The 24,447-nt window shown below is 36.9% G+C and overlaps 1 protein-coding gene across 1 annotated transcript in view; it reads right to left on the bottom strand.

Moving 5' to 3' along the window:
- Positions 1 to 24,447, bottom strand: part of LOC117410573 (apolipoprotein B-100-like) — a 29,407-nt gene that overhangs the window by 2,595 nt on the left and 2,365 nt on the right. The window contains exons 3-29 of the mRNA XM_034017205.3: positions 22,515 to 22,630; positions 21,938 to 22,083; positions 20,449 to 20,602; positions 19,998 to 20,156; positions 19,435 to 19,559; positions 19,186 to 19,271; positions 18,689 to 18,911; positions 18,088 to 18,315; positions 16,844 to 16,961; positions 16,586 to 16,732; positions 16,242 to 16,450; positions 15,757 to 15,997; positions 15,325 to 15,504; positions 15,035 to 15,235; positions 14,686 to 14,853; positions 14,192 to 14,397; positions 13,834 to 14,016; positions 13,191 to 13,312; positions 12,833 to 13,046; positions 12,399 to 12,571; positions 11,463 to 11,638; positions 11,032 to 11,153; positions 10,527 to 10,909; positions 2,262 to 9,899; positions 1,876 to 1,990; positions 733 to 762; positions 275 to 461 (exon numbers count right to left, since the gene is read on the bottom strand). Of these exons, the coding sequence (XP_033873096.3) occupies positions 275 to 461; positions 733 to 762; positions 1,876 to 1,990; positions 2,262 to 9,899; positions 10,527 to 10,909; positions 11,032 to 11,153; positions 11,463 to 11,638; positions 12,399 to 12,571; positions 12,833 to 13,046; positions 13,191 to 13,312; positions 13,834 to 14,016; positions 14,192 to 14,397; positions 14,686 to 14,853; positions 15,035 to 15,235; positions 15,325 to 15,504; positions 15,757 to 15,997; positions 16,242 to 16,450; positions 16,586 to 16,732; positions 16,844 to 16,961; positions 18,088 to 18,315; positions 18,689 to 18,911; positions 19,186 to 19,271; positions 19,435 to 19,559; positions 19,998 to 20,156; positions 20,449 to 20,602; positions 21,938 to 22,083; positions 22,515 to 22,630 (12,050 nt within the window). The remainder of the gene's footprint in view (positions 1 to 274; positions 462 to 732; positions 763 to 1,875; positions 1,991 to 2,261; positions 9,900 to 10,526; positions 10,910 to 11,031; positions 11,154 to 11,462; positions 11,639 to 12,398; positions 12,572 to 12,832; positions 13,047 to 13,190; positions 13,313 to 13,833; positions 14,017 to 14,191; positions 14,398 to 14,685; positions 14,854 to 15,034; positions 15,236 to 15,324; positions 15,505 to 15,756; positions 15,998 to 16,241; positions 16,451 to 16,585; positions 16,733 to 16,843; positions 16,962 to 18,087; positions 18,316 to 18,688; positions 18,912 to 19,185; positions 19,272 to 19,434; positions 19,560 to 19,997; positions 20,157 to 20,448; positions 20,603 to 21,937; positions 22,084 to 22,514; positions 22,631 to 24,447) is intronic.

Genomic DNA, 24,447 nt, shown 5'->3' with positions numbered 1-24,447 from the left:
TATATATATATATTGTAAATATTCCTAAAAACAACTTGGTCAACACTTCAGACTTTCAGATCTCGGAAAGATAAAAGCAGACTGCTTTATAGCAGACCAGTGAATCTAACATACTAATATGCACTGTCTGTGTTAATTTGTATTTACTGTCTTACACTCATGTTATTTAACAGTTATAATAGGGTAGTATATCTGTGATGTTACTTCATTCTGAAAGAGTAAAACATCAATACATAAAAATGTACAGTAATAGAAAATTGAAATCACTACTTACTGGGTAACGGCTGTACAGTTTTCCATGAATAAGTTCAGGGCCTGTTTTTTCCAGAAGAAGGCCGAGGAATCCAGCTGATGGAGAAGAAACTGAAGCAGTGATGATGTCCATGCCCGCAGCATAGCGTATGCTGATATCTGTGAAAGTTGGGCTGGTGATGTCAACATTTAACAAGTGGTGCTTCGGTCTGAAAAACAATTTAAAAAAGAGCATGAATAGATTTATTATAATTCAGGCAGCCATTTAAAAAAAAAAATACTTATATGGAGGAACATGAAGCATTGAGAATAACAAACTCAAAAGTAAAAAGCATAGTTGGTAAAAAAAATCAAATAAAAAATTGCATGTGATATGTTACCAAATAATGTTATTAACATTAAATAGGAAATGTAACAGTTCTATGGCTTTGCATATAGTCTGAATGATACATCTGGGGTTAACTTAAATTTGATCTTTACCTTGGGTCTGGAAGTGCTTGGCGTTTCATTCTGAAAAAAAAAAAAAAAAGAAAAAATGATTAAAGATTCATGGAAAGGCATATTACATGTTTTAAATACTGTTTTGTTTTTATCTCTAAATAGATTATTAGCCTACAGTATAACATACCATCAAACAATCATTTTTATTTTATTTTAAATTTATCTTGGAAAAAGGCCACATGAGCTATAATTAGCTTGTTTACAATGGCGTCCAACAGCAGTAAATCACATTAAACACGGAATACACATTTAAACTCTACACATCATACACATACAGAGGGCTTCTTCAGATAGTGGAAAAACACATTGTTAAATTGACGATGGGAAGTCTCTGATCTAAGTCCCATCGGCAGTGCATTCCAATCTGAAACTGCAGCAAAAGCAAAAAATGTCCTTCCAGTAGCACTTTTTACCATTGGTATTTTAAAATATTTGGTTCCACAAACATCTCGTAAACTGTAATCCTGGATAAACTCCTGGAATAGACTACTCAAATAAACATGCAGTTTGTTAAGCGCCCCTTCAAAAAGAATCTGATTCCAGTGAAAGATCCTTCTATCATCAGGTGACAACAAGTTTAACCTGGAATACAAGGTACAGTGATGTTCTAAAGGAGTACACTGAAGAACAAATCTATAAATCCATGTATCAATCTTCAGTGACTCCTTACTAGCAGTCATATATTTCGTTTATGTGTTTTTCAAATTTAATTATTTTGTATTATTACAAGTAACAATAATACAATTGGAATTATTGTTTTGTATCATTTTCGCTGAACCAAATAACATCTTTTTTTTTTTTTGTTCATTTAAAATCAAATAATTTTGATCAAAACAATCCTGAACTTCAAAAAAGTGATTCTGTAGTGTCGTATTAAATCATGGACATTGTCAGAGCTGTAATAAACCACACTGTCATTCGCATACATATGTACATAACTTTTTCTCCAGACAGTAGGTATTTCATAAATAAAAATAGAAAATAAGTGAGGTCCAAGAATTGACCCCTGAGGGACACCTAAGAATTCAGGCATAACATCCGATTTCTTTCTTTACTGAATAAAATTTGGCTGGATGGTAAATAACAAATCAAATGAAATACAACAATACATTTTACATTTACCTTTGGTTGTTGAGATTATATGCATGGCGCCAATCAATGCTCAGGTCATTGTGGGATAAAGTGCATTTTCCATCAAGTTTGAAAGCTCCATCCTGGTAACTGGTGGTTGCACTTGCTGTATTGAACAAAAATGTTTATTTATGAAATGGGTACAAATTATCTACATGTTCTTCTACAAAACCAGACAAAACATATTATAGGCCTACTGTCTAGCCAATCAATGAATAATATTTTGCACAGTATAAACTCTATTATTAAAACACTACAGCCATGCAAATTGTTTTCCAACTTGAAAATAGTTAATGCAGAATATCTACAGTATATTACTAAACAACATATTATGTATATAATCAAAAAAGAATGTACTATTAATTATTAAATCTTACCTTCCAGGTCATATTCCAGAAACACCATAGTGGAACTGCAGGTGGACTTGACTGAAGAGACCATGGATGAAGTTTTGTTTTCAAGGCTTGTGGTCCATGACATGTTGTATATTGGTGATGCAACTTTAACAGTGGTAGAGAGAGCTCCAAAAACAGGAATAAAAAGTCCAGCTGGGAGGGATACTGATATTTCCGGAATCTCTATTTTTTGCTCTGGAATTGTGATTGTTGGAAGATCAAAATTGGCAATTTGATTTACCACTTTATCCATTTCGAAGACATGGCTGCCAACTGTGAATGTTTTTGGAAGGGTGAATGACGTGATGATAATTTTAAAATCAGGAACAGCTACTGAAAATTGGGGTAGTTTGGATTTCACGGAATTGAGGTACTGAGCAGCAATATCCACTTTGGGAAATTTCACTTTGGGCAAATGAGGAAGAGTCAGATCAAATGAAAGTGAACTGATCTTTTTTGGAATTTTAATCTTCTTAAAGTCAATGGTATATGATGGCACTTGAAGAGTGGTTAAGGGAACTTTGAAAGCTGGTGTTACTATAACTGAAGGGACTGACACTCTTTCTGGGATTTTGAAATTCTCAATTGGAATGTCGATTTCTCGAATTTTGTGTGGAAGGTTTTTTAACCATTTTGGGATCTGCAGAGTTACTTCTGGTATATTGATTGTAATACCATCAGCCAGGACATTTATAGGCAGAGGGAAGAAATAACCATCTTTGTTCTTAGTGTAAACAATGGTAGTAGAACCATTCAGGTATTGCAGCTTGTCTTCACTGGTCGTTAAACCAAACCTCAAGATATTCCAAATGCTCTTCTTATAAATTGGTAGTGTAATGTCATTAAGGAAAGAGACATGTCCCTGCACGGACCCAGTAACATCAAAGCGCACCTCAGAGTCATCATTTGAGACCAGCAACTCATGGGCAAGAATATTTGACATGAATTGTTCTTTGCCATTCCAGCCTACCTTCTGATTTTCAGAGTTAATGTTTACAGCTACGGTATGATGAATGCTGGCTTCCTCAACAAGGCTACTTGGCTGAGAGACCACTAGCTGAAGATCAGCTTTCATACTTGTTGGAACCAGTTCAAGAATTGCTTTGACTGCTTGGTTTCCTTTGGTATTGAAAGAGCTGATGATAACTTCATTGCTTCCAGTATGATTCCACATTGTGTATAGACGGAGTGGGGATGCCTCCAAGGCAAGGTTCTCATTTAGGTCAAAATTCCAGATTTTACTCTTCTTAGAATCTACTTTGGAATTTGCATTGGTCTTTATGGTTGATCGAATGCCATTGGAATTAAGGTAGGTACTTGCTTCATTATTGATTTTTCCAGAAAATGTTTTTGTGGTTAAGAAGATTCCTTCAATATTTCCTTTAGTTGTGGTGTCCAAAGAGAAATATGAGGTCAGTCCTTCTAGGGTAAGAGTATGGTCAACTGTTCCTTTGCCACTGGTATCAATTTGGGGAACTTTGAAATTATATTTAAGATTAATCTTTGAAGCTACATTTGGCTTAGACTTACTATTCCCTTTAAGTTCTTGCTTAAATTCAAGGTTAAGACCTGGCAGTTTCACTTTGGAAGTTGTAGTTACAGAGGCATCTATGAATCTCTTTGTGAGGCTCACTGTACTGTCGTGGGCTCCCTCAACATTTTGGTGGCTTAGGGATAAGGCTGTGGCCAATTTAAGACCTCTCTGCCTTGTCAGGCTTGTTGTGCCATCGAGTTTGAAGTTCAGAACGTTGAATACAGAAGAAGCAGCAGCACTGAAGCGAGCTGTAATGTCAGACTGATTGTATATTCCTGCGTTGGCATTCAGTGTGATCACAGCTGATTTGAATGCAAAATCATATGTTATGTTGCCCATAGCAGGAACCAGGATTGTATCTGGTGTTCGGGGCACTTTAAACTTGGGTATTGTCAACTTCTGGAGGGTGGCAGGTACATTAAGTACAGAGAGTTTCAAGGAGGGAAGGACAAAGTTATAGGATGGCATTGAGAAGCCAATCATTGGTACAGTGAATCCAGGTGTAGTAACTTCCTTGGGTATAACAAAACCGAATGCTGGCAATTCAGCGATGAATGGAGAAACTTCAATGTTTAACACAGGGACTGTGTACCCTGGAATTCGGAATGTTTTTGGCAACTTGTTGACCGCAGTGTCTATTTTGAGGTTTCTATATTGTTCGTTGGCTTTGTTGTAAGAGTTTGTGAGGAGGGTAACTACCTTATCTCTGCCATCCTCAAAGTTCTGATTGAATGATTCAATGACGTAATAATTTATCGTATTGTATACTGGCTCCAAATTTACTGCGTACGAATGCATGTCCTTGTTCTTTTGATACTGAACCTTGAACGTCAAGTCAAAGGACTGCCGGGGTGTCAGTAGGAGATTCTTAAGGCCTGTATCCTGCCATAGGGAAACATCTTTAACTAATCGGGTTTTCATTGAAGTATAAGGGATTTTAATTTCAGGAATTGTAACAGGGGTATTCAAAAACTCAAGGTTTGCTTCACCATTCACTGCCAGATTAACTGAAACATTGTCGTCGTTGTTGCCTAGATTAACATTGTGGGAATATTTGTACTGGTTAAATCTTGCTCCAGCCACCCAGTTAAATAGCTGAACTTTTGAATTTAGGGTCAGTACATAGTTGTTCTGAAGGTCAATTTTACCAGTGAGTTTTAAGGGTAAACTAATCTTTGTATTCCCATTATTACTGACAATTAGAGAAATCTCAAATGGCTTCGCTGAAAAGTCAACTGAATTTGTGATTTTTCCACTAACTCTTCCAATAAGTACTGCATTGTGGGTTGCTCCTAGTTCTATTTTCATATCTGACACTTGAGCCTTACCATTCAGAACCAAAACACTACTTTTAACAAAGGGAGTCTCTGTTTCAGCTCGGATATTAACATTTATGTGATTCAGGATGACAGATTCTAAGTCTATGGTCTGTTTCATTTTCAAAAACTTGCTGCTGGTCTGACCAGTGAATGTAAGTTTTGCAGTATTGAAATTGAGGGTGAACTCAAGATCGCTTTTGTGCGTGCCTTCATCAGAGTAGTCAGGAATTGACCACTTTCCGCTCCCTGTGGTTGAAACAGTCACTGACACAGTTCCCGACTCTAAACGAGTATTAACACTTTGCTCCAGGGTTGTCTGGCTTGATATATCTGCTTCTGGGATGTTTAGGTTGTGATTGTACTTTGTATGCATTGTGACTGAAACTCCGCGCTGTAACGAGACACGCAGGTTATTCACTGCTTCTGCATTGTAAGCTTCAGTCGTGGCCTTTGCGGTTGTTTCTGCAGTTCCCGATACTGATTCGCCTAAGAAAGTTAATGCACTTTTGTGGTCAAGTGAAAAAGCCTTGTGGTTTAACTTAATAGTCTCAGTTAGCTCTAGACTCTTCATTTCAGTTACTTTGAGACGGGCAATGGCATCTAAAGTAAAGGCAAGATAATCTATAGTAGATGTGGCTTCAGAGGTAACACTGGCTGTAATCTCAGGATTCATCTGGCTAGTAGTAGCATTTCTGACTTCAGCTGTTGTTGTCAGTGTGTAGTAAGGAGATTTTATTTTAAACTCACCAGAGAGTTTGCCGAAAGTGGGAACACTCACTTCATGAGGTATGCGTGGCAGATGGAATTCAGGAATCTGAAGATCTGGGAATTCAAAGTTCTTGTTGAAGAGTTTTGGAATTCTGATTTCTGGAAAACTTATTTCTGAAAGCTTTACCTCTGGAAATGTAAGATCAGGCAGGTCAGACAAGTATGCTACTCTCAGTTCTCTGAAATAGACGCCTGGTTCTGGTAATTCAATTTGAACATTTCTGATTCGATCAACTGCTCTAATAATTGCTTTTTTAATTTCCTCAAAATCAATGGTGTATGATGGAATGGTGTAGATATCCAGAACGGTAAACTCTGGAACTGTATACCGGGTTGGAATGTTGATTTTTTGCAACTTTTTCAGGTTAATTTTGACAGATGGGACACGCAGATCTGTTAATGGTACTGTAAACTCCGGTGTTTCAAACTCTGCCTTCTTCAGTGCATTCAGGCTTAACTCAAATGCAGGGATTCTAACTGTGCCGATGATACTTTCAGGAAATGCAACTCCTTCTTCTATAGCTTTCTTTAGCCTGTCAACAGCATTTTTTATGTCATATTGTTCAGCTAGGGTACTGATGTTCTTGCATGCATTGTTCCACTGATCCATCATGAAGTTGACAAATCTACTGTAAAAGTCACTAGCCCGCTGCAAATACAGTTTAACTTCTTTCTGAATGTCCATTGTGCTAATCCTGTTTCTCAGATCCTCAAGATTGTCCTGTATCCTTTTTCTAACTTCAATTAGGGCTGTTGAATCCATTAAGTCTTTGACCCATGTCATCACTTCTGCAAGTCTGGTATTTTTCAATTGTTTCAAATAGGACATAGCTGCAATTTGAACATCTTTTATGTATTGCCTTGCAGACTCAATTTTCTGTGGTATCTCAAGATCTTTGATCTGAGCATTTACATACTTTGTCATATCACCAATTTTTTGGTTTGTTTCATCAACAAATGTATTGTAATCAAAAGATTTGATTTTTTGAAGAAGCATATCAATATACGCATTCAGCTGCTCAATTATTTGCTTGTAGTCTTGTGCTTTCAGTTGCTTAATCACATCATCCAGAGACTGTTGCATTGTATCAACATATGTTTTCACATCAATGCTTTTCAGAACATTTACAGCTGATTGCACAGTTTCTTTAACTTTGTACTGCTGAACAAGCAGTGCAGCTTTATCCATGAGAACCTGTACCTTCTTGTCAATTTCATATTTAACAAGTAATTCTTGCAGCTTTGCATATGCACTGTTGATCTTTTCAGTAACTTCATATTCTTCTATCCAATTCAGAACTACATCTTTGATGGTCTCCATAACTCTGCTTATTTCATTTGTAGGGAAGGAAGTCTTTAGACTATTAATAGCATCTTCAATATTAACTGATTTAATACGGTCTATAAGGTCTTCTGCAATCTTCTGCACATCAAAGCTCTGAATCAGTTCTTTCAGCTTGTCTAATGCTTTTTGGAGCTCTGCTTTTATTTGGTAATTTTCATCAAGATTCTGAAGCCAAGCTGCACCACTGTCTTTCAGTTTGTTTAGATCATACTTTTGAATTATATCCTGCATGATGCTAATGGTGCTCATGGCCGTTCTAGTGATCTCATACCGCTGGTCGATTGTCTTCAGTGTTTTTACAATTTTACTGATCAGTTTCTCGATAGTTTGTTTCCATTCAATCGGGTCATAAGCTTTAAGCTTCATCTCAAGTTTGTTCAGTTGTTCTTGCAGATCAGTTAAAGCTTCTTGATATAATTCTTTAACTCTCTCCAAATATCTCTCCAGGTCTTCTACGGTGACAGTATAATCGTTAGTGAAGGCCATCAACTGTTTTTTAACATTGTTAATTTTGCTTTCCAACTCCAATCTCTTCACATAATCATTCACCTGTTGAGGTAGTCTATCTAGAGAAGCCTTGTATTTGCGCACTAAGTCATTCAGTTTTAGACTTTTTAGATATCTTTGCAGAGACTCTAGAGCGTTTACCATATTAGCTTTTATTTGCTCAATCACTGCAGGCAGGCTTTCTACAAAAGGCAGTTCAATTATATGAAGATCTTTGTTCTTATCATATTTAAGAAAGCCAGAAATGCTAAACTCCTGGGGGTGGCCAGAAACATATCGGGCTGATCTGCCAGAGCTTGCAAAAGTGGGCAATAGATCTGTGAGTATGTGACCAGCAAGCTCAATGCCAATCTTCTCTGCCTTGTTGTAGGCAATTACATCTTGGGTGTAGGTATTTTTGTTTAGCTGAGTTTTAAGCTTCCATGTACTTGACTGCTCAGATGGAGTAACCAGTCCATTTACCTTGTTATCGAGGAGTGTGGAAGCAGGTCCTCCAGTTTCCAGTTGATGGGTTGTTGATCCTCTGTAATCATGTAAGTAAGTAACAGCCAGCGGTTCAGCTTTCATTAGGAATTTGCTATACATCTGCCCGCTGTGGGTTCCATATAAGTTTAGACTTCCATCACCATTGGTAACAGCTTCAACAGAAACCTTGAATGGCTGTACAAGGGTACGGACCACGTTATCAAAGCGGAGGGATTTACAGCTGAGTTTGGTGTCACTATGGAATTTAGAAGAAAGTGCTGCAACCTCCAGTTTGACAGCATTGTCAACCTGTGCTCCCCAAACTCTGCCAGTGGTGCTACACTCCACAGTACTTGCAAGGTCAGCATAATTAATTGTATATGTGTGTTTCAACTCTTGGTCTTTTCCGTACGCTCCTCTCATATTTCCATTCAGGTTGAGTTGGAAAGGTTCAAGCTTAAGTTTGCCCTCATTGATGAAATCAACACCAAGGAACTTGAGATCGTTGTTCAGGCTCAGTGAAATGATGAAAGGTTTCAAGTCAAACTTAAAGTCATGCTTGTAAGAGTTACCTGCACCCAGCAAGTTGTCTGTTTTTGAACTGAAGGCTAGAGACCACAGAGCGATGTTCAAGGTATTTGTGTGCTCTGCCTTGATTTTGTTGTAGGATCCCATCATGTTGTTTGAAAATGCCAGTCCTTCCTTATTTACTTTAAAGTTCAATCGGTTTCTGCTGTTTGCATCCATAATATTGCCCTTATACACACTGTTTAAAGATACTTCAGATGATCCTACTTTGCCATCTACAGTGAGCTCAGCAGTATTTTTGATGTCACTTCCTTTTGTAACAAGACTAAGTGTGGCTCCAGATGCATCAATTTCACCATTAAATACGTTCGAGAATATTATAGCACTGCACTGAAGACTAGTAGTTGCACTGGTGGCCAAGCCATTTGGATTGATTGTTAGGGTAGCCTTGTGGGCTCCACGGCTTTCTGCAACATTGATGGTACCATCAGCATTTAATTCAAGACCTCGACCATTCAGGGAGCCAGAAATAAGAGCAAACACTCTGTTTCTTAAATGCTGAGCTTGAGATTCAACTCTCATTGTTGCCATTTGGCCAGACAGTGCGATTTCAATTTTGTTAAGGGCTGATATACTTTTATGCCTTCCATTAGCATCAGATTTCAGATTCAGCACACCATCCTTGTAGCTTATTTCACCAACATGAACTAACGCACCACTGTGAACGTCAGTGTTTGAAATAACTGATAGTACTTCGTTGACATAAGTGCCGGTTATTCTGTTACTAGCCTCTAGGAAAGATGAATCCAGCTTTGTAGATGATTGTACTCTTCTCTCCAGTTGATCTCTATTAAAACTGTATGTTGTACTGGAAGTGTAATTGCAGTATAGAGGTCCTACTGCCAGATGGCCACCAAGAGTGTCTTCGATTTTATATCCTATACCATTAAACTTACTCTGCCAAGAATTGGACAGAGATGTTTTGACACCAAGAACACTTGAAGCATCAAAGTGATAGTTGGCTCTTGAGCTGAGATCATCAAAGTCAGCATAGTCACTGTAACTAACAGATGCTTCTAGTAAGCTGTGCTGCAGGGATCCATTCACAGAAGTAGTAACCACACCATATGCATCTGAAGTTATTAATCCAGTACCTATAAAGTAACAAATAATACATTAGAAGTTACCTGAAATGTACTATTTGTACACATAATTCCTGCTTCTGCTCCCTTAAATTACTTTACAAATTCAAACAAAGTGATATTTGGACCACTTGCTGCTTACATTAATATGTAGCTAGGTCAGTATTTGTTATTAGTGTCAAATATGGAATTAGCTAATCTACATAAAGTACACCTAATGCATAGAGAATAAAATATAAGATCAATTAATTGTAACTGCAAAACTAAAGGACATGTTAGCTACATGCGTGCAAACTGGTCAAAAAATAACATTTTGCATTTTTAGTAATGTTTATATACCTCAATATTAATGAAAAGATATACTGTTTCATAAATTCTGTTTGCTTCTGTGCAATATTAGCAGAAAAACAATCGGAAAAAAAATATACCTGGTTACACTGATAGTTACTGGCTACCATCACTGAAGTTACACAGATTGTTACCTACACTGAAAGTTACATTATTGTTTTATTTCCTTTTCCGAAAGTATGGTACAGTTTGTGCACTAGAGCAAACAACTTTGAAAGTCCACCTCATAATTATTTATTCCAATAGAATTACAGAGAACATTAATTAAAAACAAAAAAGGAAAAAGGTTACCTTCCACATTGTAAGAGAGGAGGTCAACTGGGGCCTCAGCTTTGACTTGGTATTTGGCGATAAAGCCAATTACAGCCATATTGTCTTGAGTGTTGTTTCCACCAATGAAGGAGGCTGTCCAGTTGTAATAGTTGCTGGTGAGTTTAGTTGACAATTCTGCAACACCAAGGAGTGGAAGACTGATCTCTTGGGTCTTGGGGATAGTGAAGGAAGGAATGCTGAACTCTTTGGAAGGCACGTTGATTCCTACTTCTGGAAAAACCAAGGGGGGCGTGTAGAATGTATTTTGAAGATGCAGCTCTTGTGAAGTTTTTCCTCCCAGTGGAAGGTCGACCTCAAAGGTCAGTTTGTTCTTGTTGAACTGGTACCTGATCAAGCTGTCACTGTAAAAAAACAATAAAATAAAATAAAATAAAATAAATAATCAATCCATCCAAAATATAATTCTCTCTTCAGGTACAAGTGCGCCCCACAAAGTTTACAAAATTATGAACTATTGTCTTACGTTTTCAAGTACAGTTGCTCTGGGATTGAAGGCAAGGTCAGTTCCGGTAGGCTTTGTTTGTTTCTCAGATTTTCAACATATGGAAGATCCTTTGCAACTTTATTCAGCCAAATGTTGCCTGCCTATAAAAAAGAGATTATCAACATAGCAAAAATTCAAGAATTGAAAACATACATAACATATTTGAATCCGAGAAACCAGAGTGTTTATTATGGTACTGGCAACATCTGTATTATTATATTATGATGAACTGTTCAAAGTGGTGAAAGTCAGCTGGAACCACCATCCACCAAGAAAATTGAAATTCTAGCCTTTTTCTGAAACTATGAGTTGCACAGGAGATTTATTTTGGCAACGTCTATATCTATATTCAGAGAGGGGTGCACACAATATAAATAAAAAGTCAGTTGAGGTATGTCTTTTGTTCTCACCTCAATGGATTTGGAGACAATGTGACGGAGTTTCATGTCAGTCTTAGCCACCTTCTGTTCCAGGATGTCATCGGTATACTTCTGTAGAGAGTTCTGATAATGGCTAAAGTCTGGAAGTAGCTTCTTTATATCAGAGTGTATGTCGGACTTCATTTCAAGTTCAGCCTTATTATTATCTAAACAAAATTATTTCAGAGAAGGAACAAAATTAAGGTGAGACAAATCTACACAAAATTAAATAGACAATGATATATATATATATATATATATATATATATATATATATATATATATATAGTAAGGGAGTGTACTATCGTGTAATTGAGAGGCTTTAGGACCCTGGGGTTAGGGTAGGACACTCCATGTTACTGTGACTGAAGGCAATAGGGGGCCATCTTGGTAAAGACCACCTAAATTGAATAATGCACTGACCAATTAAAGATAATGGGAAATGCCGATCAGCTGAGTCTGATCTTGGGGGAGATATAAATGAACCTCAGGTGGGTTACTGGGTGTGGGAGTTTGGAGAAAGACAGGAAGTGGATTGTGAGTTGAAATAGAGCAAATAAAGTATTTAGATTACTGGCAAACAGACTAGCCGCCCGGTTATAGTTAGATTCTTGCAAAAGTATAGGCAGTACTCCCGAAGGGAGTTAGGTTTTTGTTTTGTTTGTTTGTTTTGTGAAGAAAATAAATATACAGGCACCGTCCTGTTTTCATTTCAGAAGTTGTCGGAGTACTTTATTTTTCACATATGACGGGACTGGTAAAGCTGTCCGCATAAAACATTGCAGACCAGTGCCCACTTCATTACAATATATATATTTTAATAAAATACTAATTTATATTTTTTTAAAAAGGCATACATTTTATTATTTTCTGCTTTTTATCTCTGATGAATACAGGCATTTTTATTAATAATAAAAAATATCATACCATATCTAAAGATGACCTGCTGTGCGGAAGATGACTCTGGAATGTTGGCAGTTGCATCAAGCTGCACTGTTAATCCATTGGCAATGTTAACGGTTGCACTGGCTTTACCATCAACATTAATACGTGGGATTGTGAGTTGGACTAAAATCTGTCCCTCTTTCATTCCTTCAAATCTGCAAATAATTATATTTAAGAAATTCAGTTTTCCATCAAAATTGTTCAAGTTCCCTTTATAAATCTGCGCTAAACCCATTGGATTGACAAAAGATAAAATAAATCAATAAAACTTTGGCATTCATCTAGTGTTAAAAATCACTTTGAAGCAAGACATTCTGGCATTCAGAGTTGCCAACTAAAATATACCAAAATCTACTGTATTGGCCAATAGTAAGTAAACCAAATTCTGAATTCAACTGAGAGTGGAGAAAATGTACCTTGCTTTGCCAAGCAGAGTCAGTTCAGGTACATTCTTGTTTGAGACACCAATATTAAGGCCATATGTTTTCTTGCCCTTAAACATGCCTTCATCCTTGACTCCTACATTAATCCCAACTTGAACATCATAATCTGGGATCTCGAGGTCACTGCTAATAGTCATCTTGTTTCTGTTATACTTCATGGTAGCCATGGCTTCAGAACCTTGAGACCCTTTAGAAGAATACAAGTTTTACCATTAATCACAAATGTCAAATACAAGTTTATCAAATCACATTGCTTTACACTATATCTATTGATTCAATCAAAATATAAGTATTCACCAGTCATAATCAACAAACAGATAAAGGAGCTTACCTTCAGCCTTAACAATGAGCTTCACAGTGTCTACTTTGTCACGATCTTCTTTCAGCAGTTCATAAGCAATTGTTGCTGAGTATTCTGTTACCTCTCCTGTAGGCTGGATCTCAAATGCAAATCTAGGGTAATAGGATTTAGAATTATTAGAATTATCATTACATTGCAAAATGAGCCTTTTTTTTAAACAGCTTTTTAAAAGTTTATGGTAGTTGGTGTTTTTTAAAAGTCACTATAAGGATACAGCACTATAATTCAGATGCAATAGTAAGGGTAATAACGTTATTGTGTCATTCATTAATATTGGTTTATAGCACCACAATGGCTAAATAAGTGCTTTAATTTGAATTAATCAAATCTGTAGTTCAGGTCTCCTTGGGTGTATCTGCAGACAAGCAACAGCATTAGACAACTTAGATCAGCTCCATACATTTATCCATTGTCATTTGCTCTTTTGGTATATTTGAGACTTAACTCTTTTTTTTTTAATTAAATAAATCATATTAAGTAATGTGAAGTGAAAGCACTGGCACCTTGACCGTAATAAAGACAAATAGCCATTCCATGTTGTCTCTTTTTTAAGTTCTACCTTTTTAATTTCAGTCTATGAAATGCACTGTATAGTCATACTGCTGATACCAACCTTGTTTCTCCAGTGAGCGGGTAGTACGGAGCAGCATCTGTCATGCTAGCATTAGAGTAGCGTACAGTTGTGCAGTACTGCAGGCCAGGGAACATAGGGTTGCAGGTTACCATGTTAGTCCGGCTCTCAACGATAGGGGGCACAATGTCACTTTGACCGGTGGACAGAGACAGCAATGTGTTGCTAAAATGAAAAAAATGAAAAAAATGCATTAAAACTAAGCTTAGGATTTTGTTCCGAGCCTCGTTCCAGCAAATATTTTTGGAAATATTTGAATCTGAAGGAAGGCACACAGAACTGTTTCATGAAGTTTGCAGATTCACACAGGTAAAATGTATTTTTAATAAAATGTACATACCTGATGCTGAAAAGCTGGGTTGGTCCCTGTGGTGCTGGGATGCTCAGTTTCACCTGCTGTCCCTTTATTGATACTTTGGCATTGACACCAGACTCATGGTAGATGTTGGTATGCATCTGGATTCCATTTGTGGTAAACTCTGGGATTTGGACGCCCATTTGAGTTATAAATTCCACAGCAAGCGATGGTCTAAAAGTCAGTTGTTTCTGTGGGTGAAGTTATAATGTTAAATATTTGATTTTTATAAATAGTTGCCAAAATACAAAGAAAAAAAGAAAATGTAAACACCTCCAACTATTTCTACATCACAATCACTTGTAAATATCAAACAGTTTTAAGATATGACCCAAGGTGATTTGTACATGATACCAAATGTGGAAAGAAACTACGGAGCTGATCGTAAGTTTTATGAAAAGTTAATGATTTGTTTTGTGAAACCAGCCAAGGTGCTGGGCGCTTACATGCTAGGAAAAGTGCAGACATTAAACATTTACCGTCTTTGGATCAATCTTCAGACCTGCCCTGGCTCCTGGAGTGAACACTCCAGAGAGTGAGAACTTCAGGGGTAAACCCGCTCCAGTGGGGAGGGAGAACTCATTGTCCATGAATATGTAGTGAGCAAACAGGTCCATGTCTGTGCCAGATGTTACTGCTTTAACAACCTAAAAGAATTGCACAAAACAAATATTTTTAATTATTTAGTTGGACAAATGTATACAATAGTATACTGAATTATCAGAGCCACAGTAATGTATGACCTAATCTTTCACTTTTATAGACCGTACCTGTTGTTTCATTGTCAGATTAAATATGAATCAGGAAAATCTTTCTCAGTTTCAGTACCTGATTTGGAAGGCCTTGCAGCTCTTTGCCAAAGTTCATGATCATCTCAGCTACTGTCTTGAAATCACTGATTTTCAAGTATCCAAGTTCAGCCCCCAGAATTCTCAGGTAAGCGGTGGCCTCAGGGGAGTCCTGCGATTTTAGGTCCTTCATCAGCTTCTTAGCATTATGAGTGATTTCTTTGATGACATCCTCAGGAATCTGTAGGGTATTAAAAAAATAACAGGTTAGCTAGGGAAATGTGAGGTGACAGTGTACAGAGTAATGCATGGACTGGTCATTTAACATACCTCTCGTTTTGCTCTTCCATCCTTGTTCTGACCAAACCAGTTTTTCAGAACTTCACTCATGCTGTCTGGTAGTTTGTTATTTACCCAATACATGGCCTTCAATGCACTGTCAGGGAAAAAGCCCTTCTCTCCAAACAGGGCATCTAGAGATGGTTCAAAACCATTCCCATCCAAACCAAACTGCAAGAAAAGATGACAAAATATTGTATGATTAAAATAAGGTATTTAAAGAGTGCTTGTTTGAATTACTGGTATACAGATTAGTATCACTGCAAAATAAAATATTATAAATATAGTTATAGTGAGGAATGAGAAGGTTAGCTCAGTGCTTAGAACTGTTTAATTGTGGTTGATCAGTTACTTTTCCAATATTAAACTGTACCAAGACAAAGCAGACAGATGTATATACTTTTTTAATTTATTTTTTTTTACCTCAAACATATCAATGGTGTTTCCAAAGGCTTGTAGTGTGGTCTCCAGCATTGCTTCTCTTGGCATGTAGCCAGTAGAATCAAAAACCATGTTTCCTACCACTGTAGTGGTCAAGGGTTCAAACCCAAATATATTGTCAGGGATGGTGTGCGAAACATGATAGTTTCGTGAGAACTTTCTGAAGTCCATGGCATCTGGCAACTGGTTACCTTTAAGTGCTTCTTCAATTTTTCTCTTCAGCCTGTGGGAAGACACTGAGTTATTATCTTTGCTAAGTGCCAGTTATACAAACATAATTAAGTATAAAAACACAATCCCCTATTTATTCTTGGGGACATTCTAATCATCCTCATATTTAGCGCTCATTCAATATTTATAGACAGACAGATACTGTAGTTTAAAGTGTGAAATCCTGTGTGGATAGAAGCAATATGTGTGTGTGTGCCTTCAGATAGTCCATATAGTTAAAGGATTTGTTTGCTTACTCTTGGACAGAGGGCTCCTCGGATTCCAGAATGTTGGCGATGTGGGAGGCAACAAAGCTCTTGACTTGCCCGTTCTCCTTTAGCAAGGCCTTGGTGACTTTGCTGAGGTCTGATTGGGAGGGATTTTTCATGAGCATCAGGTATGCAGCCACACGCTTCTGAACCTTCCCACTGTTGTCCTGGAAGACCTGAAGAAGTATGCTGCGGACCTGATAGGAATAAAAAAACTGGATATTTGCAAAGTCCCTGCTTTTAAATCACTGAGCACATCAACCATTGCTATTGTCGCCTCAGACAATGCATCTTTTACACTGTTATCTAAAAATGTCATACAGTGAGCGTACCTCATTTGTAATTGTCATCTGCCTGAAAGCCTGAACAGCAGCCTGCTGAACTGCGAGAGAAGCTGATGGCTGCTGCACACACTTCAGGATAGTAGACCTCAGTTTGGGATGTGCGTCCTCCATTGCTTTTCCCATATTGCCAATAGCCTGTAAGTAAACAGCAATTAAAATCATAAGATCATTTTGCTCAACTAGACTATATATTTTTTAGAATGCACTACAGCATCTACAGTCACAGCAAATCAACGTGATAGAGACCTTCAGAGTCAGATAAATGTGATCCTCATTGCCGGAGCAGTCACTTCCCAACAGAGAGGCCATGAACTCAGCCACATCTGTGACTTCAGGGGTTACAAGTTGTTCCATGTTATAGAATCTATAAAGATGAAGCACAATGTTTTTATACATAGATATTTAAACAAAATAAAATAAAAGATAACAATACTACAGTCCTTGTCCCATATACTGTAAGCGCATTTGTTTGAACAGGTACAATACACCCTCACTATAACGCCCTTCATTATAACGAACCTGGCCCCTTGACCCCAAATAAAAAAAAAAAAAAGAGAATCGCACTGTCAACATCCTGGTCTGCATGCACAGGATGTCACCTCTGCAGTGAAGTTTACTCTTTTGTCTTAATAAAAAGCGCATGCTGTGTAACTGCCTCCGAAACGAAAATCATTTTATGTTGCAACAAAGCTGGAAACTATATTGATCATTTGCTTGTTCAGCAACCATGCAGCAAAGCAAAACTGATTAAAGAATAAAAAAAATGGGGAAAAAAAATCTTGAGGATCTGATGAACTTTTCATGTCTACCTTTTCATGTCGGGTTGATTTGGAATAAAAGCTCAGTTTGGGATGCATGTTGGATTAAGATTTGATGCACTTTGAAACGATTCATCAGATTGATTTTAAATCAAAGTTTAGCTTCAATTCGGGATTTTTGCTTTTTTTTTACTGTGTTTTAATTCTTTAACGAAAGCAAAGCCAGAATACTGCATACATGAGATAACTGGTACATGTAATTCTACTTTTATTCACAATATAATCTCATGAATTTATTCCAAAAGTTTATCATTAATTTTGATTGTCCTTTCACAAAAACGAACCCCTCTGATATAAGGAACAAAGGGTGCACTGTACTTAATGTCTGTACTTAATAATGTAAGTCATGTCTCTTGGATTAGACTGACACCTGGTGGTTGATTGATGCAATCACAAACATCTTTATTTATTATATTGTCCCTTAGCTGTGCTTTTATTTTCTTTTTTATATTAATGGTAAAAAGGGTTGTTAATCTCACAAAACTAGAAATTACAGGATTATATATTTGTATACACAGTATATACAACAAGAATTCAGCAAAATAAAATGTGTATCTTTTATATTAGCATCAAAGCTTAGGAAATCAGGTCTCGTTGTTGAAATCTCAAATTTTTATTTTTTAACAAAGAGGTTGGTTAAACTGTATTCAAAACCTGCATCCATGCACTTACTTTCTCACTGTGTGACTGAGGGCGTACAGTGTTGCCCTGCTCTGCTGGTATTGAGCCATGTTGAGTGTCTCACGGACTCGCTTGTTGCAGGGTGAGGGCAGGAGCCCCAGGGAGTAAGTCACTGCATCCACCACAGGTGTGGGGGCTTTGGTGACTCTCAGAACCTGTAGGACAGCGCCAATGCACTCAGGGGTACCGCACTGGGGGAGGGCTTGTAATGTGATAGATCTGGGAACATTGAAAAAATAAAAGAACAACTGGTTGGGAGTTTTTATCAAGCTTTTATCAAGTTGTTATTTTTGACACATTAGAAATTAATATAATTTACAATATTGCAACTGTAAAATATGGGTTAATGCACTTAAGGTCACCCACAATCTTTCTTTTTTTTTTTTTTTTAAATTACAAATGTTTTATACTTTTAACAACAAAAAAATCACCTACTTGTATATCAGTGATATTGGTCCTTATAAATTGATTTACAGTGTAACTTTTTAAAAGGCTTTAAAAAAGCTATTTTTTTAAAATCAAAGTCTAAAGCATTGTTATCAGGATCCGTTAAGTTACTGTACTGTAAGCAGGGTAAACTGTTGAGTAGTACCTTGAGATTCCAGTCATCTCAGGTACCATTTCGCCCAGAGTCTTGTTGTTCAGGCCTCTCAGCTCGGTAACAAGTTTGTGGAAAAGACTGGCTCTTTGCTGGCCCTGCTGGGTCTCAGCCAGACCTTGCAGGTCTCTGAGAGCTTTCAAAATGGCTTCTTTCGTCTGAATGGGGGACTTGTCCTCTGCATAGCCCATAGCAAGAGGCTTTGCAGCAGATTCATCTAAGAAACAAGACAATTGTTTAAGGTGCAGCACAGCATTCAGTTTCAGTCATCCCTTTCTCTTCTACAGCATATCATTTCAAGAAGATTAAAAAAACACAAAGTATACATTTATATAGCACAAAGCCACTGGTGTAGGGCCCTGTCTAGCATTTTAAATACTTGTAGAGATTATACAGGAGGCTTGCAGGCATAACGTATTTTTCATAACCGTAATACACAAAGGGACACTTCTTAATGATCTGTATTCAAGTATCTGTTTTTTTTGGCTTACCTTGATCAAAATATCTGTTGTTGATCTTGCTTACTTCCACAAACTTAAGGGTCTGTTTCACCTGGGACATGATTCCATACTCTTCGCTGAATTTGAAAAAAAAAAAAAAAATAGAAAAAAAACACACATTATATATCTATATATCTATATATATATATATATATATATAACAGTGCATACACAGGCTGGAATTTATTTAAATGTATTGTTGAAGGAGAAAAGGAACAAGTTATTAGAAACAAAACTTACTTGTGTGAGAAAGGCAGGAAGACATGTTTTTCAGTACAGGTAGCGTCAGTCACATGTCTCCTTTTAGTGTCCAGAACATAATTGCAGGACTGGCTGCTGCTGATCAGGTTTGACAGTGGTGTGTTCTGCAACCAGAAAGCACCGTCTCTTATATCTGATGGGTGTCTTTAATGCTTTATATTGCAGGTGCAGGAATTTTTCATTTTCACAAAGCTAAATTAATCTGTATCTTTTCTTGAATTATCATTGACCAAGAAAGACTTTACACATGCACCTTTATAAAAGCTTTCCACAATATTTTTCCTCTGTATTTCTACAGCTTTATTATGCTTTTTCCATACAATGGATTTACCATAGTTTACCCTCGTTTGCCATGCTTTACCATAACTCGGTATTCTTTACAATGCTTACCCATTACCATGCTTTAACTAAGCTTTATTACACTCTGTTATGTTTTTGCTATAGGAAACTTTTATAAAGGTAGAATGTATGTACAGTATATAAAATGACACTGTACTAACTGCTTGCTATTTTAAAAATTAAGATTAATTTAGCGGACTTACCATTCCTGTAATTACAGCTAAGGGGCTGACATAGCCTCTCATTGGATCGAAGCTCTGACATTTGATGAGGTCCCTGGTGACTGTGATGTCAGTGGCACTACTATCTGCTTTTCTGGTATTTACAGTCAGTTCACTGTCACACTTGCCGTAAACAGTATCCTGAAAAACAAAGTACAGAAAGGGAATGTACAACATTGCTCTTTGAGTGAGACTAACAGACAGTTTAATTATGAATATAAATGTCAAAAACAAATGCCTTTTGTTTCTCCCAATTTAGAATTTAGAATTTGTGGGGTGCAAAATTGTTCTTTGGAACTCAAAATCACCAAAACAACTGATTATAAATACATATTATTCAAAGCCATTTGTCATTTACCTTGGTACGTATAGACATAATTAGATTTAGACCATAACTCACTTTGTACAGAGATAACATTTATGTGGCACTCACCATGGGAATGGTCTTTATATTTTTGTCAGATTCCATAGGTGCCATGAGGGCTGTGATGATGCCTCTCTTCACGTTGAGGATGTTTTCTGGCTCACCGCTATCTGGGTATAGGGAGACATGATCTCCACCCTGAATGCTGAATTTCAGAACATTCCTGGACAAAGCAACAAAAAGCAGTTTTAATTTGTAAGCTGATAAAGAACAAGGCAAATAACAGCATTTAACTGCATTTTTATTTATTCATTCAACCAGGAAAAAAAACAAAAAAAACATTGAGACTGAGGCCTCATTTACAAGAGTGTCCTGGCAAGATTACCAGAAACAGACAGCAGCAATTTCACATCCCTAAAAACAACATTGCTCTAAAAGACAATAGCATACATTCAATCTGGGATCAGAAGCATTTACACTTCAATAATTATTGAAACCATTTATTAAAATAAATGTAATCTTAGTCATTGTTCTACATTTAACGAATATATTTGTGTTATTTAGCTGATGCACTGTCATATCCCAGATACTCTGGTCCAGGCTATACCATGCCACCAGGGCACTATAACTAAATACTGATTGGCCAACACAGGACCTTCTCCAAGGCATTTGATAAGTAAGTGCAAAACTAGATAAACCTGTTACACAAAAAATACCCAGTGCAATTGCCTTCTACAGTTCAGCGACATCCAATTTAAAGAAGCCAGTAACTGGCAGTGATGGGTTTCAGGGTGTCATTGTAATACAAATCTGGTTGCTTTGTTTATTCGTCAATCCAGTTTTTTTGTATTGCTCAGCAGGAGGCATGTAAAAATATAAAATAAGGGGAAAATACAGCTCTTAATAACACATTTTCTACTTTGGAGGGTAAAGTTGTTTTTTTTTGCTGTCAAAAAGTTTTTTTGCTATTTTCTTTGAGATAGTTAAAATATACAAATCAAACCTGATCCCAATGTATTTATAACTATCCACCACTTCAAGAGGCTCTGATTGAAGGATTAACTCTTGTTTCAAACTTTTAAATTTAGGTTAAAAAACATTAACATATTTATTTATTTATTTATTTATTTAAACAATAGCTTTAAATTCCAAAATCGTTTTGTACTGTTCTTTTCTGTGATATCAACAACACCAACATCAACCATAATGATACTACTACTACTACTACTACTACTACTAATAATAATAATAATAATAATAATAATAATAATAGTCTTAAGATGGAATGTTTACTGAATGTATTTGTAGCTTCTGTGATGCCACACAATTCAAAACAGCATCAACCTTGAATAACTGGAAAACTGCAAAAGAAAACCACTTTTAACCAAATGTGTTTGTTACAAAAATGCACCTTAAAAAAAAGGTTATTTAGAATGTAAAATAGTTCCAGAAATATCAAAGAGCTGGTAAGAATGCATTTTGAATACAGAAACAAGTTTCCTCTCCATTGTTGTTCTCAATAAGGCTCCCCTGGCCCGAGTGAGTGAACAGCTCTTACTTGGCCATGGCAGCCCTGAACTCATCAGTGTTCGGTGCAAGCCTGTAGATCAGCTGGCCTTCTGGGTCGATGACAGCCACCTCACTCAGTGAGCAATCGCCTGTACGCAGGACAAAGCTGCATGACTGAGGGACTTCCAGCTCAGCCTACAGCAGTACACAAGAAAAAACATATTATTACACATGGTTTTTAATGTTTTCACAGCAGCAATACACTGCACTGTACAGCATACTTCAGATGGGTCTTACCAGCTATATAAAACTGAGTCACAGTTGTTACATCTGCATCGGTATCATCTTAAATGTTTCGATGGGTAGATTTGTAGATTTACTAAGTGGTTGCTTTTGTGCAAAGTGTTTTTGACAGTTATTCATTGTATGTATGATTTTATTATCAGTTTCACAGTTTTCTGCACTTTCAGGCCAGTTGGACTTTCCTCAGTTATTTCAATTTTATATTGGTATTTTAATGAATTTCTTGCTGCTCAACATTCATGTATGTGTATGTTTCATTTAAAAGTTCTGTAATTAATGCTATTTGGAGCATCCCTAAACATAGACATTGCATTGAAACTTACTGTGCAGGTGACTTTGAGGCTGTTCTTTAAGGTTGCAGTACCAGCCACACCATTGAGACTTTCCGCTTCATACCGGTATGTATACTTTTTAAAGTGCTTGAATCTAGATTCTTCTTCTATGAAAAGCACAACAAAGAAAACATGTTGTAATGTAATGTGATTTGAAAATAATAAATAAAAAATGAATTAAATAATTTTTTGTCACAAGAGTGATGACAATGAGGGGTAGATGTACTAAGATGGGTCAGTCGCAGCGCAAACATAACGCAATTTGCATGTTAATGAAGAGAGCCGCAATACACTAATTTAAATATTTGTTGCGTCTTCTTATCGAGATCTCTGGCATTGCGAGAGTCATGCGACATTTTTTTGAATAAATAATGAAAGGCAGTTTAATCCCATCAGATTCTTCACACCCAAATAAAAAATGTGTTTCTATCAAAACTTTTCATAATCATACAGTAGCCCCACGCTAAACCAGACATGTTTGTCCAACATAAGCAGGTGTCGGGTTTAAAAAATACAATAAAATTGCACACACATACATTGATAGTGCTCAATGTATTTTAAAGCTGAAATAACACTAATGTGTTTTGGGTAGGCTAAACATTACATTTATGTAAAAATATAAATCTGTACAGTAGGCTTATACAGTATACAATACAGTAATAAAATCAAATGAACACCTAGCGCACTTTCTTTTTACTTTAGCCTGTAGGCTACCGGTAACACAAAATAAATCATGCTGCTGCGTTGTACACATTGGTATAAATTATTTTAACATTTTTTTTATTATTATTATTATTATTATTAGTATTATTATTAGTATTATTATTAGTATTATTATTATTAACTTGGCCTACTTAGAAGCCTAGGCAATTAACACAAAATAGATCATGGTGCCGCATTGACAAGTTATGATGCTTACAGGAGGACAGTCAATTCTCATTAATACAAATTTCAAGGGACCAGCAACAAATTTTGCATTTTTCCACTAATTCGTATTATCATGAGTAGCCTATAAGCCAAATGTAGTTTGTATTTAAGTTAGTCAGTGGTGAGGTGCTAAACTATACACAATTACAAACCACCTGCACAATAATAGAATAAGTGTGTTTCCTATTCCTATACAGATGCTCAGCATAAGCTTGAGGGGTTAGTGGCACGTGTGCAGTCTATTGCTCCCGTTGGGGAAACCAGAAATGTCACAGAATTTTTTTTTTTAGGCTTGTAAGTACACCCTGCTTTTAGTGAAAAATAGGTACTTGGGTATTCGCCTCAAAAATGCATTGAGCACAACTGGCAAGCGGAATGCGAAATGCCAGCAAACAGCTGCCACAGTACCCTGAAAGGACCCAGAGGCAAGATAATGCAATAGTTTGACCACTGCAGGGATAGCATGGCTTCTCTGGGTGACAGGTGACATCTTTTAAATCAGACAGCAGCTCAAGAATGATGTGGCTGCCGAGCCTGTACCTGTGCTTAATTTGGTCTTCATTAAAATCGAAGAGGTGCTGCAATCACAGCGGCCATGGTTAGGGGATAGTGTTTTTCACACTGCCTAATTACGACTGTTTAAAACCTGTTTTCAAAAGTTCTTAACAAATTGATGCAATTGTAAGTGTCAGCTCTAGTACATCTCATTATAATATTTGAGAACCCTTATTTGCACTCTCCTTCGCATTTTTGCTGATTTATGCAGGAACACCCATAATTACATATTCATCTAAGGCTGAACCACAAAGAAAAACCGCTGCTGCAAAGCATTCCCTAAAAAGTCGCTAACAGCATTGCGCTTGTTTAGAACATTTCACCCTAGACGTTCGACTCGTTTGCAACTGGTTTGCGACTATTGCGACAGCCGCAACACTTTAGCACAGTGTTTCTCAACCCTGGGCCTGGGGACCCACTGTGTCTGCTGGTTTTCATTCCT

This window comes from Acipenser ruthenus, chromosome 6 (genome assembly GCF_902713425.1).
Source record: "Acipenser ruthenus chromosome 6, fAciRut3.2 maternal haplotype, whole genome shotgun sequence".
NCBI lineage: Eukaryota > Metazoa > Chordata > Actinopteri > Acipenseriformes > Acipenseridae > Acipenser > Acipenser ruthenus.
This window is presented reverse-complemented; position numbering and strand designations above follow the sequence as displayed.